The 14,412-nt window shown below is 65.3% G+C and overlaps 3 protein-coding genes across 3 annotated transcripts; all 3 read right to left on the bottom strand.

Moving 5' to 3' along the window:
* Window positions 1-2,064: 2,064 nt before the first annotated feature.
* On the bottom strand, window positions 2,065-2,664 carry LMJF_08_0720 (amastin-like protein; the record flags this gene model as incomplete). Its single annotated transcript, XM_001681049.1, has 1 exon — window positions 2,065-2,664. The coding sequence occupies one exon, from the start codon at window positions 2,662-2,664 to the stop codon at window positions 2,065-2,067; it is 600 nt and encodes a 199-aa protein (XP_001681101.1).
* Window positions 2,665-7,931: 5,267 nt separating this feature from the next.
* Window positions 7,932-8,546, bottom strand: LMJF_08_0710 (amastin-like protein; the record flags this gene model as incomplete). Its single annotated transcript, XM_001681048.1, has 1 exon — window positions 7,932-8,546. One exon carries the CDS (start codon window positions 8,544-8,546, stop codon window positions 7,932-7,934), a length of 615 nt encoding a protein of 204 aa, XP_001681100.1.
* A 5,266-nt stretch (window positions 8,547-13,812) lies between these two features.
* Window positions 13,813-14,412, bottom strand: LMJF_08_0700 (amastin-like protein; the record flags this gene model as incomplete). Its single annotated transcript, XM_001681047.1, has 1 exon — window positions 13,813-14,412. One exon carries the CDS (start codon window positions 14,410-14,412, stop codon window positions 13,813-13,815), a length of 600 nt encoding a protein of 199 aa, XP_001681099.1.

The following is a 14,412-nucleotide window of genomic DNA, read 5'->3' as shown; positions in this document are numbered from 1 at the left end:
CTTGCCCTTGCTCGTCTCCTCCTCGGGTGCGTGCTGCGCGGAGGGCGCCACACGGACCCGGGCGGACGGCATGCCTCGGTCCAGGCGGGCCGCGTCCAGGGTCCTGCTCGAGGGCGGAAGCGGCGACGTCAGTCGTGTGGGTAACAGGCGGTGGCCTCGGCGAATGCCGGGCGACATCGGGGAGGGTGTTGGGCAGCCGCAGGTCAGGGCCTTTTGAGACCCTGTGCTCTGCCTGCATGCCACGCGTCTCCACGAGTCGCACCACGCCACCGCATCCCGTAATAAGGGGCGAAGACTCTTCACATGGGAGTCTGGAGGATCCGATGGGGTGGTGGGGCATCGAAGCAGAGAAAAGAAAAAGAAGAAGCAACCCAAGAGAGGCGAAGACATAATAAAGACACACGAAAACACACAGATACAGGCACACACACGCAGACACGGACTCGAGTCGAAGTACAAGCGCTGCCTCTCTGCCGTCGTGTCCGCTCTTTCCGCTTGGCATCGATTCGCTCCGCTTCTGTCGTTCCCCTCCTCTGTCCTTTGTGGGCCGCCGTTGCGCGCACCCCGTCCCCCGGTTCCGCTGTGCTGTCGTGGCCGTTTTCTTCGCCGCCTCCGCCAGCCTCTGGCGCCCACACACGGGGAGAGGCGCAAGAGGAGGACAGCGGTGCGCATAAGGCGACGGCAGGGAGGCGCACACGCGGCACACAGGCAGGCAGGCGAGCCCCAAGCGTCGGTGGACTGCGGAGGACAGAGAGAAAGGCGAACGCGGAGCGGCGGGTGCGCGCAAGATAACGAGAAGAGGAAACAACGACAGCAGAGGGGGGAGGGGGAGGGGACAGAGAGTGTGCCCGACGGCGTCCCTGTCGTGGTGGCGGGGAGGGGGCATTCGCTGAAGAAGGGGGAGGACGGTCACAAGGGCGCATGCACCTGCACACACGCACATCCCGTGCGCGACAGTGGCGGATGGCGGGGAGGAGCGGGTCCATGAGGAGACAGAGAGAGAGAGAGAGACGGAAAAGAGCGGAGGGCACAAACGCGAAGAGGGCCCGAGAGAAGCGCAGAGGGCGTGGGCGTCACCACACACGCCACACGCCCATGTCGGACGTGAGGCCGCCTTTCGTGCGTCATGGAGAGCCTCCCGCCCGCCACCTCGCCAGCCTCACCTTCCCTCTCCCCACTGCCTCGCTCGACGCCGCACGCGCTTACGCGGCAGAGGGGGTGCCCTCCTACGCACCTGCGCGCGCGTGGGTGTGCGCGCACACACGTAGGCCGTGCATGGGGCGCAAGGAAAGAGCAGGAGCCAGCGCTGCCATCGCCTCCGGGCACACAGACGCCGTTCTCCTGCCTTCCCGCTGCGTCTACACATGAGCCTCCTTGGTTCCTGCCCCCGCCACCACCACACCTGTGGCACCTCGTCCCCCCTCCCTCCACCTCTCCGTTTGAGGAGTCCATGCGGTGTGCGTGAGGGGAAGAGGGGGCGCGGGAGAGAAGCACACGAAAGACGGAGGCTGGTGACCGACGCGGTGTGGCGTCGCGTTCCTCGTCCTTCTTTCCAGCGCGTCAGGCCCTCCCCGCCCCCATTCTGTGCGTCTGCCTTCCCTTGCCCTTGCAGCCATGCACCTTCGCTTTCCATCGTTGATGCTCTGGCCGGCGACGGCCGAGCGTGAGGGGAAGGCGATTTGGAGAAGGCAACGAGGGCGACGGCTCAGGGGGGAGGGGAGGAGGAGGAGGGCGGAAAACTCAACAAAGGACACACGCAAGAGAAGAGAGAGCAGGCGAGGGAGAAACCGCGAACACGTCCGCAAGCGCTCGCTCACGCCACACCGGCACTCGAGAGCGCGTCCGATACAAAACTCGAGGGAGGAAGCGCACACGCACGCACGTGAGGGCAGCGAGCGAGAGCGGGAGAGATGCCGGCGAAAGGCGGAAGCGAGCGTCCGCAGCCTCCGCCCCCTCCGTCTTTCCCGACGGCATTAGCACCGCCGGCCCCTCCACAAGGACGTCCCGGTGGAGCTGCCGCGCGGCTAGCAACTCCGCCCTCCGCTTCCTGCGGCCCGCTCCCTTCTACTCCTGCGCTGCGTTTTTGGACTTCTCCATCTCCTCCTCACTCGGTTCCTCATCCTCAACGAACTCCCCGATTTGCCACGGGAGCATCAGGAAGATGATGTCGACGATATCGAGGATCCAGGCAAGCACGAAGAGACCGAAACCGACGCCGAAATTGTAGCCATCACTCAGCTCGAGGCACTTTGGTTCTGGGAGTCTGTAGGTGACCACCATGACCGCCCAGACAACGCAAGCGGTGGCAGCGCCCACGATGTTCAGCGCCAGGCAGAGCCAGCGGAAGCCAGAGCAGCAGTACAGCAAAAGGAAGCCGAAGAGGAACGCCGCGCCGTACACGAGGATGGAGATGATAGCGAACACCTGGCAAAGCCGGAAGTTTTTGAGGCGGATAGGGCAGAGCGCCCACCGAACGCTCGAGGAGTCGGTTATTTTGGGCTTTCGACAATCAGTCTTTAGACCCCATAGGGTTATGCATACCCTGGCGCCAGAGCTGTGCTCCGGCTTGTTGTAAAACATGTCGACCCCCGTACCGACCATCACAGCGACGAACGCGATGAGCTGGAGGACCACGTAGATAGCGACGCCGAGCTTGCACGCCATTTTCGAAACCTCACAACGGAGAGCGGAGAGGGGCACAGCGGAGGCGCACACGAGGGCAGACGGCAGGGGAGTCGAGATCGCGCAAAGACGCTGACGAGGAGAACGCGGGGGTGCAAGCCGAAGAGAGCAAGGCAGAGCCTTGGCAGTACATGCAGATATGCAGACGTACACGTGTTGCCGTTGCACGTGCAGGCGCGCGTTGTCGGCGTTCGTTTGGTTGCGCGCGTGTGTTGTGAGAGGGGGTGGGCGGATGGGCCACGCGAGTAAGAGTGAAAGGAGGCGAGGAGAAAGAGAGATCGGGGTGAGGGAGGGAGGCAGTGGTGAGGGGACAGGCAAGTGCGACTGCGAGGCGTGCACAGCGGGAGCAGGCGGGTCGCTTGATGACATGCACACAAGCGAGAAGGATCAGGACGGGAGGCCGGTGGATGTGCGGCGCGCCGCAACGGCAGCGAGGGAGAGAGGCAGAGGCGCGAGGGGCGGCGACCAAGCGGAGAGGGCAGAGGGCACTGCCTGCCGCCCCCCCTTCCCCCCGGGCAGCCCCTCCCTACCCTCCCACACTCCTCACCCCTCGCGCCGCACACAGTCCTCGCACCCGCATCGTCCCCCTCTGTGTTTCTCGGCCCCGCCTCCTTCGTTTGGCCGCGCTTGTGGAGAAACGGCGCTGCGCACGGCGAGGACGAGGGGAAGAGAGCGCAAAGACCCGCGCAGTCGCAGAGCTTACCGCCCGGAGCTGCTTGCTGCGGTTTTCTCTGCTCGGCGTTGTCCTAGGAGCGCCTGCGCGACGCCCATGGAGACGCGTGTGCAGGGGAGGCGGGGCGGCCTCGGCGTGTGTGCGGCCGGGATGCAGCACGGCCCATCCCGCACCGCCGCAGCCACACACCAGCACCCCCCCCCCCCCCCCGTAGGCCCAGACAGCAGAAGACACATCGATCACAGCACCGTGGGAGGAGACAGCAGCACACAAACACACCGCCATCGTCGCGGCCCTCACAGGCAGCACCGCCGCCACCACCGGCGCCGCGCCGTCACCGCTCATCCCGCTCATTGCAGGACCACAGAGAGAGAGAGACACGCCGGGTGCAGACCGACGAAAAACACACAGACACCGCACCGCAGCAGCCCTGCACCACCACAATGAGGACGATCGCCAGAGAGCAGGGGATGTGAGCAGCAGCGACCCCGTGTGCGCGCGATGGGGCGAGGAGGACGGGGGTGCCAGTCGCAGCACGTGAGGGTGCCCCTCCATCAGTGCACACTCCCATCCACCCCGACACTCACGCGCTCGCACAGAGCCACCACCCGCCCTTCCCCATCACCTCCTCATCTCACCGCGCGTCCACCGCCAGCAGCACCGGGGCAAGGCGCAGCGGAGCGGAGCGAAGCTGCGGCCGGCCGGCACACGTCCCCTGCCGCTGCCGCGTTGCCTCCAACAGCTTCCCATTCGCTCACGTTGCCGTGAGATGCCGACCAAGTGGTGGAGACTAGCAGCGTCGATGGTGTGCTGCGTGTGGGCGAACACCTGCTCGCGGCTGAACACGGCAATCATGCACAAGTCGAGGCGCCGCAGCCCAGCGGTCGCCATGCTGACCGACGCAGTGGGCCCCCTCCATGGCGAGATGGCACAGGCAACGGTTGCATACACGCCAGCGCTACCGCTGAAGGCGACGATGCGGGGATGCGACGGCACCACCTGCACAAGCACACCGCGCGCCACCGCCTCCTCCTCGTCCTTGCGCTTCACGGCGAGGGCACCCCGCCGGCCGTCGCGAGCACACACACACGTCCTCGGATCACCGCGCGGCCTTGGAGAGGGTCTCGGTGGCGGTCCGTGGTTCATGGCCGCGGCTGCTGCCGCCGGTGGGTGCAGAGGCTCGTCGTCCGGACGCAGCACACACCACAAGCGCGCGCAACGCAGCTCATGGTGCCCTTGTGCTTGGCCAGGGCACGGCGAAGCCTCCCCTCCTTCACCCGCTCCGCCTTCCACACAAACACGACCGGCGAGAGGTCCGCATCTTCCAGCAGTCACATCCGCTCCGCCAGCCAGCAGCGGCTAAGCGCGATGAGCGCCACGGCCTCGACGTCGCGCGGGTCGTGCGCGCAGGGGCGCAGTCAGCTCACACGCTCCAGCAGCCTCGCGCTGTGGTGCAGCGTCCTCGGCGGCCCCCGCGCCGCAATGCCCTCAGGTGCCACGCAGAGCCCCCCCTTCGCCAGTGCCCATCACCTTGGCAACCGCGCCGTGCCGTAGGCCCGGTGACCGCACTGGCAAAGGGGAGGGGGGAGGGGGCGGCACCATCAAATGTGCGCCGCCGCCACCAGCGCTCCAGGCGCGCGGGCAATCAGAGCAACAGGAGGCCTGAGGGCATGCGGGCGCATGCCGCACCGCCTGTGCCGCGCACCGCGCGCAGACGGATGCCGGTGGTGCCTCCCAGCACTCGGCCTAGCCAGTATGCGAGAGTGAGTACCTTTTTATGCGCGCATGGGCGCTTCTCCTGTTGGTGTACGTGTGCGTATTGGCGTTCACCGCTGCGTTGCCGCTCATCATTGTGCTTCGCCAAGAGGCACCCATGAGGCAAGCGCGAAGGTGCAGCAGAGAAGAGAGGTGCAGATGAAGAGGAGTGGGTGCACAAGGAGGCTGCGCCGCCAGGAGGCACACGCGCACACACGCGTATGCACACATGAAGACACGCGTGCCGGCAGAGAGGCGCACACGCGCATAGCACAGCCGCGCCGCTGACCGCAGCAAAGACTTCGGCGAGTTGAAGACACGGAGGCGAGAACGCGAGAAAGAAATGACCAGAAAACTCTCGAGCAAGGCATTGCACAGAACAAAAGAGAAGGCGAGGGAAAAAGAAAAAAGGGAGGGAGGGAGGGGGGGGGGATGCACGCACACACGCCGTGGCCTCCCAGGCAGAGTCAGCATGCGGAGCCGTCGGAGGTGCGAACGAAATCGAGGACGCCTGCGTGCGTGTAGCCCCCCCCTTTTCTGGTTTTGTTGTTGTGTGTTATTGACGCTTTGCGTGTCCGCCCGTGGTGGCAGCGGGGCACCTCTCTACGCCTCGCTGCCATCGCGGGCGGACATGTCGGATAATATACGCATTCAACCACAGCTCGCACGCGTCTGTTGCACCACGGCTACATCCTGGCCACCAAGGACGCACTGCCTGCCGTTCGACCGGGGGACCATGCGTCTGACCGGTTTATCTTGCCCTTGCTCGTCTCCTCCTCGGGTGCGTGCTGCGCGGAGGGCGCCACACGGACCCGGGCGGACGGCATGCCTCGGTCCAGGCGGGCCGCGTCCAGGGTCCTGCTCGAGGGCGGAAGCGGCGACGTCAGTCGTGTGGGTAACAGGCGGTGGCCTCGGCGAATGCCGGGCGACATCGGGGAGGGTGTTGGGCAGCCGCAGGTCAGGGCCTTTTGAGACCCTGTGCTCTGCCTGCATGCCACGCGTCTCCACGAGTCGCACCACGCCACCGCATCCCGTAATAAGGGGCGAAGACTCTTCACATGGGAGTCTGGAGGATCCGATGGGGTGGTGGGGCATCGAAGCAGAGAAAAGAAAAAGAAGAAGCGACCCAAGAGAGGCGAAGACATAATAAAGACACACGAAAACACACAGATACAGGCACACACACGCAGACACGGACTCGAGTCGAAGTACAAGCGCTGCCTCTCTGCCGTCGTGTCCGCTCTTTCCGCTTGGCATCGATTCGCTCCGCTTCTGTCGTTCCCCTCCTCTGTCCTTTGTGGGCCGCCGTTGCGCGCACCCCGTCCCCCGGTTCCGCTGTGCTGTCGTGGCCGTTTTCTTCGCCGCCTCCGCCAGCCTCTGGCGCCCACACACGGGGAGAGGCGCAAGAGGAGGACAGCGGTGCGCATAAGGCGACGGCAGGGAGGCGCACACGCGGCACACAGGCAGGCAGGCGAGCCCCAAGCGTCGGTGGACTGCGGAGGACAGAGAGAAAGGCGAACGCGGAGCGGCGGGTGCGCGCAAGATAACGAGAAGAGGAAACAACGACAGCAGAGGGGGGAGGGGGAGGGGACAGAGAGTGTGCCCGACGGCGTCCCTGTCGTGGTGGCGGGGAGGGGGCATTCGCTGAAGAAGGGGGAGGACGGTCACAAGGGCGCATGCACCTGCACACACGCACATCCCGTGCGCGACAGTGGCGGATGGCGGGGAGGAGCGGGTCCATGAGGAGACACAGAGAGAGAGAGAGCACCGAGAAAAGCGCGAGGGCACAAACCCCAAAAAGGCCCCAAAAAAGCCCAAAAGGCGTGGGCGTTATCACACACGCCACACGCCCATGTTGGAAGTGAGGGCGCCTTTTGTGCGTCATGGAGAGCCTTCCGCCCGGCACCTTGGCAGGCTTACCTTTCCTTTTCCCACTGCCTCGCTCGACGCCGCACGCGCTTACGCGGCAGAGGGGGTGCCCTCCTACGCACCTGCGCGCGCGTGGGTGTGCGCGCACACACGTAGGCCGTGCATGGGGCGCAAGGAAAGAGCAGGAGCCAGCGCTGCCATCGCCTCCGGGCACACAGACGCCGTTCTCCTGCCTTCCCGCTGCGTCTACACATGAGCCTCCTTGGTTCCTGCCCCCGCCACCACCACACCTGTGGCACCTCGTCCCCCCTCCCTCCACCTCTCCGTTTGAGGAGTCCATGCGGTGTGCGTGAGGGGAAGAGGGGGCGCGGGAGAGAAGCACACGAAAGACGGAGGCTGGTAACCGACGCGGTGTGGCGTCGCGTTCCTCGTCCTTCTTTCCAGCGCGTCAGGCCCTCCCCGCCCCCATTCTGTGCGTCTGCCTTCCCTTGCCCTTGCAGCCATGCACCTTCGCTTTCCATCGTTGATGCTCTGGCCGGCGACGGCCGAGCGTGAGGGGAAGGCGATTTGGAGAAGGCAACGAGGGCGACGGCTCAGGGGGGAGGGGAGGAGGAGGAGGGCGGAAAACTCAACAAAGGACACACGCAAGAGAAGAGAGAGCAGGCGAGGGAGAAACCGCGAACACGTCCGCAAGCGCTCGCTCACGCCACACCGGCACTCGAGAGCGCGTCCGATACAAAACTCGAGGGAGGAAGCGCACACGCACGCACGTGAGGGCAGCGAGCGAGAGCGGGAGAGATGCCGGCGAAAGGCGGAAGCGAGCGTCCGCAGCCTCCGCCCCCTCCGTCTTTCCCGACGGCATTAGCACCGCCGGCCCCTCCACAAGGACGTCCCGGTGGAGCTGCCGCGCGGCTAGCAACTCCGCCCTCCGCTTCCTGCGGCTCCCTTCCTCCTATTCTTGCTCTATGTATTCCTTCGAGTTTTCACTCTGCTCCTCCTCCTCCTTCTCACTCGGTTCCTCACCCTCAACGAACTCCTCGATTTGCCACGGGAGCATCAGGAAGATGATGTCGACGATATCGAGGATCCAGGCAAACACGAAGAGACTGAAACCGACGCCGAAATTGTAGCCATCACTCAGCTCGAGGCACTTTGGTTCTGGGAGTCTGTAGGTGACCACCATGACCGCCCAGACAACGCAAGCGGTGGCAGCGCCCACGATGTTCAGCGCCAGGCAGAGCCAGCGGAAGCCAGAGCAGCAGTACAGCAAAAGGAAGCCGAAGAGGAACGCCGCGCCGTACACGAGGATGGAGATGATAGCGAACACCTGGCAAAGCCGGAAGTTGTTGAGGCGGATAGGGCAGAGCGCCCACCGAACGCTCGAGGGGTTGGTTATTTTGGGCTTTCGACAATCAGTCTTTGCACCCCATAGGGTTATGCATACCCTGGCGCCAGAGCTGTGCTCCGGCTTGTTGTAAAACATGTCGACCCCCGTACCGACCATCACAGCGACGAACGCGATGAGCTGGAGGACCACGTAGATAGCGACGCCGAGCTTGCACGCCATTTTCGAAACCTCACAACGGAGAGCGGAGAGGGGCACAGCGGAGGCGCACACGAGGGCAGACGGCAGGGGAGTCGAGATCGCGCAAAGACGCTGACGAGGAGAACGCGGGGGTGCAAGCCGAAGAGAGCAAGGCAGAGCCTTGGCAGTACATGCAGATATGCAGACGTACACGTGTTGCCGTTGCACGTGCAGGCGCGCGTTGTCGGCGTTCGTTTGGTTGCGCGCGTGTGTTGTGAGAGGGGGTGGGCGGATGGGCCACGCGAGTAAGAGTGAAAGGAGGCGAGGAGAAAGAGAGATCGGGGTGAGGGAGGGAGGCAGTGGTGAGGGGACAGGCAAGTGCGACTGCGAGGCGTGCACAGCGGGAGCAGGCGGGTCGCTTGATGACATGCACACAAGCGAGAAGGATCAGGACGGGAGGCCGGTGGATGTGCGGCGCGCCGCAACGGCAGCGAGGGAGAGAGGCAGAGGCGCGAGGGGCGGCGACCAAGCGGAGAGGGCAGAGGGCACTGCCTGCCGCCCCCCCTTCCCCCCGGGCAGCCCCTCCCTACCCTCCCACACTCCTCACCCCTCGCGCCGCACACAGTCCTCGCACCCGCATCGTCCCCCTCTGTGTTTCTCGGCCCCGCCTCCTTCGTTTGGCCGCGCTTGTGGAGAAACGGCGCTGCGCACGGCGAGGACGAGGGGAAGAGAGCGCAAAGACCCGCGCAGTCGCAGAGCTTACCGCCCGGAGCTGCTTGCTGCGGTTTTCTCTGCTCGGCGTTGTCCTAGGAGCGCCTGCGCGACGCCCATGGAGACGCGTGTGCAGGGGAGGCGGGGCGGCCTCGGCGTGTGTGCGGCCGGGATGCAGCACGGCCCATCCCGCACCGCCGCAGCCACACACCAGCACCCCCCCCCCCCCGTAGGCCCAGACAGCAGAAGACACATCGATCACAGCACCGTGGGAGGAGACAGCAGCACACAAACACACCGCCATCGTCGCGGCCCTCACAGGCAGCACCGCCGCCACCACCGGCGCCGCGCCGTCACCGCTCATCCCGCTCATTGCAGGACCACAGAGAGAGAGAGACACGCCGGGTGCAGACCGACGAAAAACACACAGACACCGCACCGCAGCAGCCCTGCACCACCACAATGAGGACGATCGCCAGAGAGCAGGGGATGTGAGCAGCAGCGACCCCGTGTGCGCGCGATGGGGCGAGGAGGACGGGGGTGCCAGTCGCAGCACGTGAGGGTGCCCCTCCATCAGTGCACACTCCCATCCACCCCGACACTCACGCGCTCGCACAGAGCCACCACCCGCCCTTCCCCATCACCTCCTCATCTCACCGCGCGTCCACCGCCAGCAGCACCGGGGCAAGGCGCAGCGGAGCGGAGCGAAGCTGCGGCCGGCCGGCACACGTCCCCTGCCGCTGCCGCGTTGCCTCCAACAGCTTCCCATTCGCTCACGTTGCCGTGAGATGCCGACCAAGTGGTGGAGACTAGCAGCGTCGATGGTGTGCTGCGTGTGGGCGAACACCTGCTCGCGGCTGAACACGGCAATCATGCACAAGTCGAGGCGCCGCAGCCCAGCGGTCGCCATGCTGACCGACGCAGTGGGCCCCCTCCATGGCGAGATGGCACAGGCAACGGTTGCATACACGCCAGCGCTACCGCTGAAGGCGACGATGCGGGGATGCGACGGCACCACCTGCACAAGCACACCGCGCGCCACCGCCTCCTCCTCGTCCTTGCGCTTCACGGCGAGGGCACCCCGCCGGCCGTCGCGAGCACACACACACGTCCTCGGATCACCGCGCGGCCTTGGAGAGGGTCTCGGTGGCGGTCCGTGGTTCATGGCCGCGGCTGCTGCCGCCGGTGGGTGCAGAGGCTCGTCGTCCGGACGCAGCACACACCACAAGCGCGCGCAACGCAGCTCATGGTGCCCTTGTGCTTGGCCAGGGCACGGCGAAGCCTCCCCTCCTTCACCCGCTCCGCCTTCCACACAAACACGACCGGCGAGAGGTCCGCATCTTCCAGCAGTCACATCCGCTCCGCCAGCCAGCAGCGGCTAAGCGCGATGAGCGCCACGGCCTCGACGTCGCGTGGGTCGTGCGCGCAGGGGCGCAGTCAGCTCACACGCTCCAGCAGCCTCGCGCTGTGGTGCAGCGTCCTCGGCGGCCCCCGCGCCGCAATGCCCTCAGGTGCCACGCAGAGCCCCCCCTTCGCCAGTGCCCATCACCTTGGCAACCGCGCCGTGCCGTAGGCCCGGTGACCGCACTGGCAAAGGGGAGGGGGGAGGGGGCGGCACCATCAAATGTGCGCCGCCGCCACCAGCGCTCCAGGCGCGCGGGCAATCAGAGCAACAGGAGGCCTGAGGGCATGCGGGCGCATGCCGCACCGCCTGTGCCGCGCACCGCGCGCAGACGGATGCCGGTGGTGCCTCCCAGCACTCGGCCTAGCCAGTATGCGAGAGTGAGTACCTTTTTATGCGCGCATGGGCGCTTCTCCTGTTGGTGTACGTGTGCGTATTGGCGTTCACCGCTGCGTTGCCGCTCATCATTGTGCTTCGCCAAGAGGCACCCATGAGGCAAGCGCGAAGGTGCAGCAGAGAAGAGAGGTGCAGATGAAGAGGAGTGGGTGCACAAGGAGGCTGCGCCGCCAGGAGGCACACGCGCACACACGCGTATGCACACATGAAGACACGCGTGCCGGCAGAGAGGCGCACACGCGCATAGCACAGCCGCGCCGCTGACCGCAGCAAAGACTTCGGCGAGTTGAAGACACGGAGGCGAGAACGCGAGAAAGAAATGACCAGAAAACTCTCGAGCAAGGCATTGCACAGAACAAAAGAGAAGGCGAGGGAAAAAGAAAAAAGGGAGGGAGGGAGGGAGGGGGGGGGGGATGCACGCACACACGCCGTGGCCTCCCAGGCAGAGTCAGCATGCGGAGCCGTCGGAGGTGCGAACGAAATCGAGGACGCCTGCGTGCGTGTAGCCCCCTCTTTTCTGGTGTTGCTGTTGTGTGTTATCGACGCTTTGCGTGTCCGCCCGTGGTGGCAGCGGGGCACCTCTCTACGCCTCGCTGCCATCGCGGGCGGACATGTCGGATAATATACGCATTCAACCACAGCTCGCACGCGTCTGTTGCACCACGGCTACATCCTGGCCACCAAGGACGCACTGCCTGCCGTTCGACCGGGGGACCATGCGTCTGACCGGTTTATCTTGCCCTTGCTCGTCTCCTCCTCGGGTGCGTGCTGCGCGGAGGGCGCCACACGGACCCGGGCGGACGGCATGCCTCGGTCCAGGCGGGCCGCGTCCAGGGTCCTGCTCGAGGGCGGAAGCGGCGACGTCAGTCGTGTGGGTAACAGGCGGTGGCCTCGGCGAATGCCGGGCGACATCGGGGAGGGTGTTGGGCAGCCGCAGGTCAGGGCCTTTTGAGACCCTGTGCTCTGCCTGCATGCCACGCGTCTCCACGAGTCGCACCACGCCACCGCATCCCGTAATAAGGGGCGAAGACTCTTCACATGGGAGTCTGGAGGATCCGATGGGGTGGTGGGGCATCGAAGCAGAGAAAAGAAAAAGAAGAAGCGACCCAAGAGAGGCGAAGACATAATAAAGACACACGAAAACACACAGATACAGGCACACACACGCAGACACGGACTCGAGTCGAAGTACAAGCGCTGCCTCTCTGCCGTCGTGTCCGCTCTTTCCGCTTGGCATCGATTCGCTCCGCTTCTGTCGTTCCCCTCCTCTGTCCTTTGTGGGCCGCCGTTGCGCGCACCCCGTCCCCCGGTTCCGCTGTGTTGTCGTGGCCGTTTTCTTCGCCGCCTCCGCCAGCCTCTGGCGCCCACACACGGGGAGAGGCGCAAGAGGAGGACAGCGGTGCGCATAAGGCGACGGCAGGGAGGCGCACACGCGGCACACAGGCAGGCAGGCGAGCCCCAAGCGTCGGTGGACTGCGGAGGACAGAGAGAAAGGCGAACGCGGAGCGGCGGGTGCGCGCAAGATAACGAGAAGAGGAAACAACGACAGCAGAGGGGGGAGGGGGAGGGGACAGAGAGTGTGCCCGACGGCGTCCCTGTCGTGGTGGCGGGGAGGGGGCATTCGCTGAAGAAGGGGGAGGACGGTCACAAGGGCGCATGCACCTGCACACACGCACATCCCGTGCGCGACAGTGGCGGATGGCGGGGAGGAGCGGGTCCATGAGGAGACAGAGAGAGAGAGAGAGACGGAAAAGAGCGGAGGGCACAAACGCGAAGAGGGCCCGAGAGAAGCGCAGAGGGCGTGGGCGTCACCACACACGCCACACGCCCATGTCGGACGTGAGGCCGCCTTTCGTGCGTCATGGAGAGCCTCCCGCCCGCCACCTCGCCAGCCTCACCTTCCCTCTCCCCACTGCCTCGCTCGACGCCGCACGCGCTTACGCGGCAGAGGGGGTGCCCTCCTACGCACCTGCGCGCGCGTGGGTGTGCGCGCACACACGTAGGCCGTGCATGGGGCGCAAGGAAAGAGCAGGAGCCAGCGCTGCCATCGCCTCCGGGCACACAGACGCCGTTCTCCTGCCTTCCCGCTGCGTCTACACATGAGCCTCCTTGGTTCCTGCCCCCGCCACCACCACACCTGTGGCACCTCGTCCCCCCTCCCTCCACCTCTCCGTTTGAGGAGTCCATGCGGTGTGCGTGAGGGGAAGAGGGGGCGCGGGAGAGAAGCACACGAAAGACGGAGGCTGGTGACCGACGCGGTGTGGCGTCGCGTTCCTCGTCCTTCTTTCCAGCGCGTCAGGCCCTCCCCGCCCCCATTCTGTGCGTCTGCCTTCCCTTGCCCTTGCAGCCATGCACCTTCGCTTTCCATCGTTGATGCTCTGGCCGGCGACGGCCGAGCGTGAGGGGAAGGCGATTTGGAGAAGGCAACGAGGGCGACGGCTCAGGGGGGAGGGGAGGAGGAGGAGGGCGGAAAACTCAACAAAGGACACACGCAAGAGAAGAGAGAGCAGGCGAGGGAGAAACCGCGAACACGTCCGCAAGCGCTCGCTCACGCCACACCGGCACTCGAGAGCGCGTCCGATACAAAACTCGAGGGAGGAAGCGCACACGCACGCACGTGAGGGCAGCGAGCGAGAGCGGGAGAGATGCCGGCGAAAGGCGGAAGCGAGCGTCCGCAGCCTCCGCCCCCTCCGTCTTTCCCGACGGCATTAGCACCGCCGGCCCCTCCACAAGGACGTCCCGGTGGAGCTGCCGCGCGGCTAGCAACTCCGCCCTCCGCTTCCTGCGGCCCGCTCCCTTCTACTCCTGCGCTGCGTTTTTGGACTTCTCCATCTCCTCCTCACTCGGTTCCTCATCCTCAACGAACTCCCCGATTTGCCACGGGAGCATCAGGAAGATGATGTCGACGATATCGAGGATCCAGGCAAGCACGAAGAGACCGAAACCGACGCCGAAATTGTAGCCATCACTCAGCTCGAGGCACTTTGGTTCTGGGAGTCTGTAGGTGACCACCATGACCGCCCAGACAACGCAAGCGGTGGCAGCGCCCACGATGTTCAGCGCCAGGCAGAGCCAGCGGAAGCCAGAGCAGCAGTACAGCAAAAGGAAGCCGAAGAGGAACGCCGCGCCGTACACGAGGATGGAGATGATAGCGAACACCTGGCAAAGCCGGAAGTTTTTGAGGCGGATAGGGCAGAGCGCCCACCGAACGCTCGAGGAGTCGGTTATTTTGGGCTTTCGACAATCAGTCTTTAGACCCCATAGGGTTATGCATACCCTGGCGCCAGAGCTGTGCTCCGGCTTGTTGTAAAACATGTCGACCCCCGTACCGACCATCACAGCGACGAACGCGATGAGCTGGAGGACCACGTAGATAGCGACGCCGAGCTTGCACGCCAT

The sequence above is a fragment of the Leishmania major genome, chromosome 8, assembly GCF_000002725.2.
Source record: "Leishmania major strain Friedlin complete genome, chromosome 8".
Lineage (NCBI taxonomy): Eukaryota > Euglenozoa > Kinetoplastea > Trypanosomatida > Trypanosomatidae > Leishmania > Leishmania major.
Note: the sequence above shows the minus strand (reverse complement) of the source record. Positions and strands in the feature narration are given on the sequence as shown.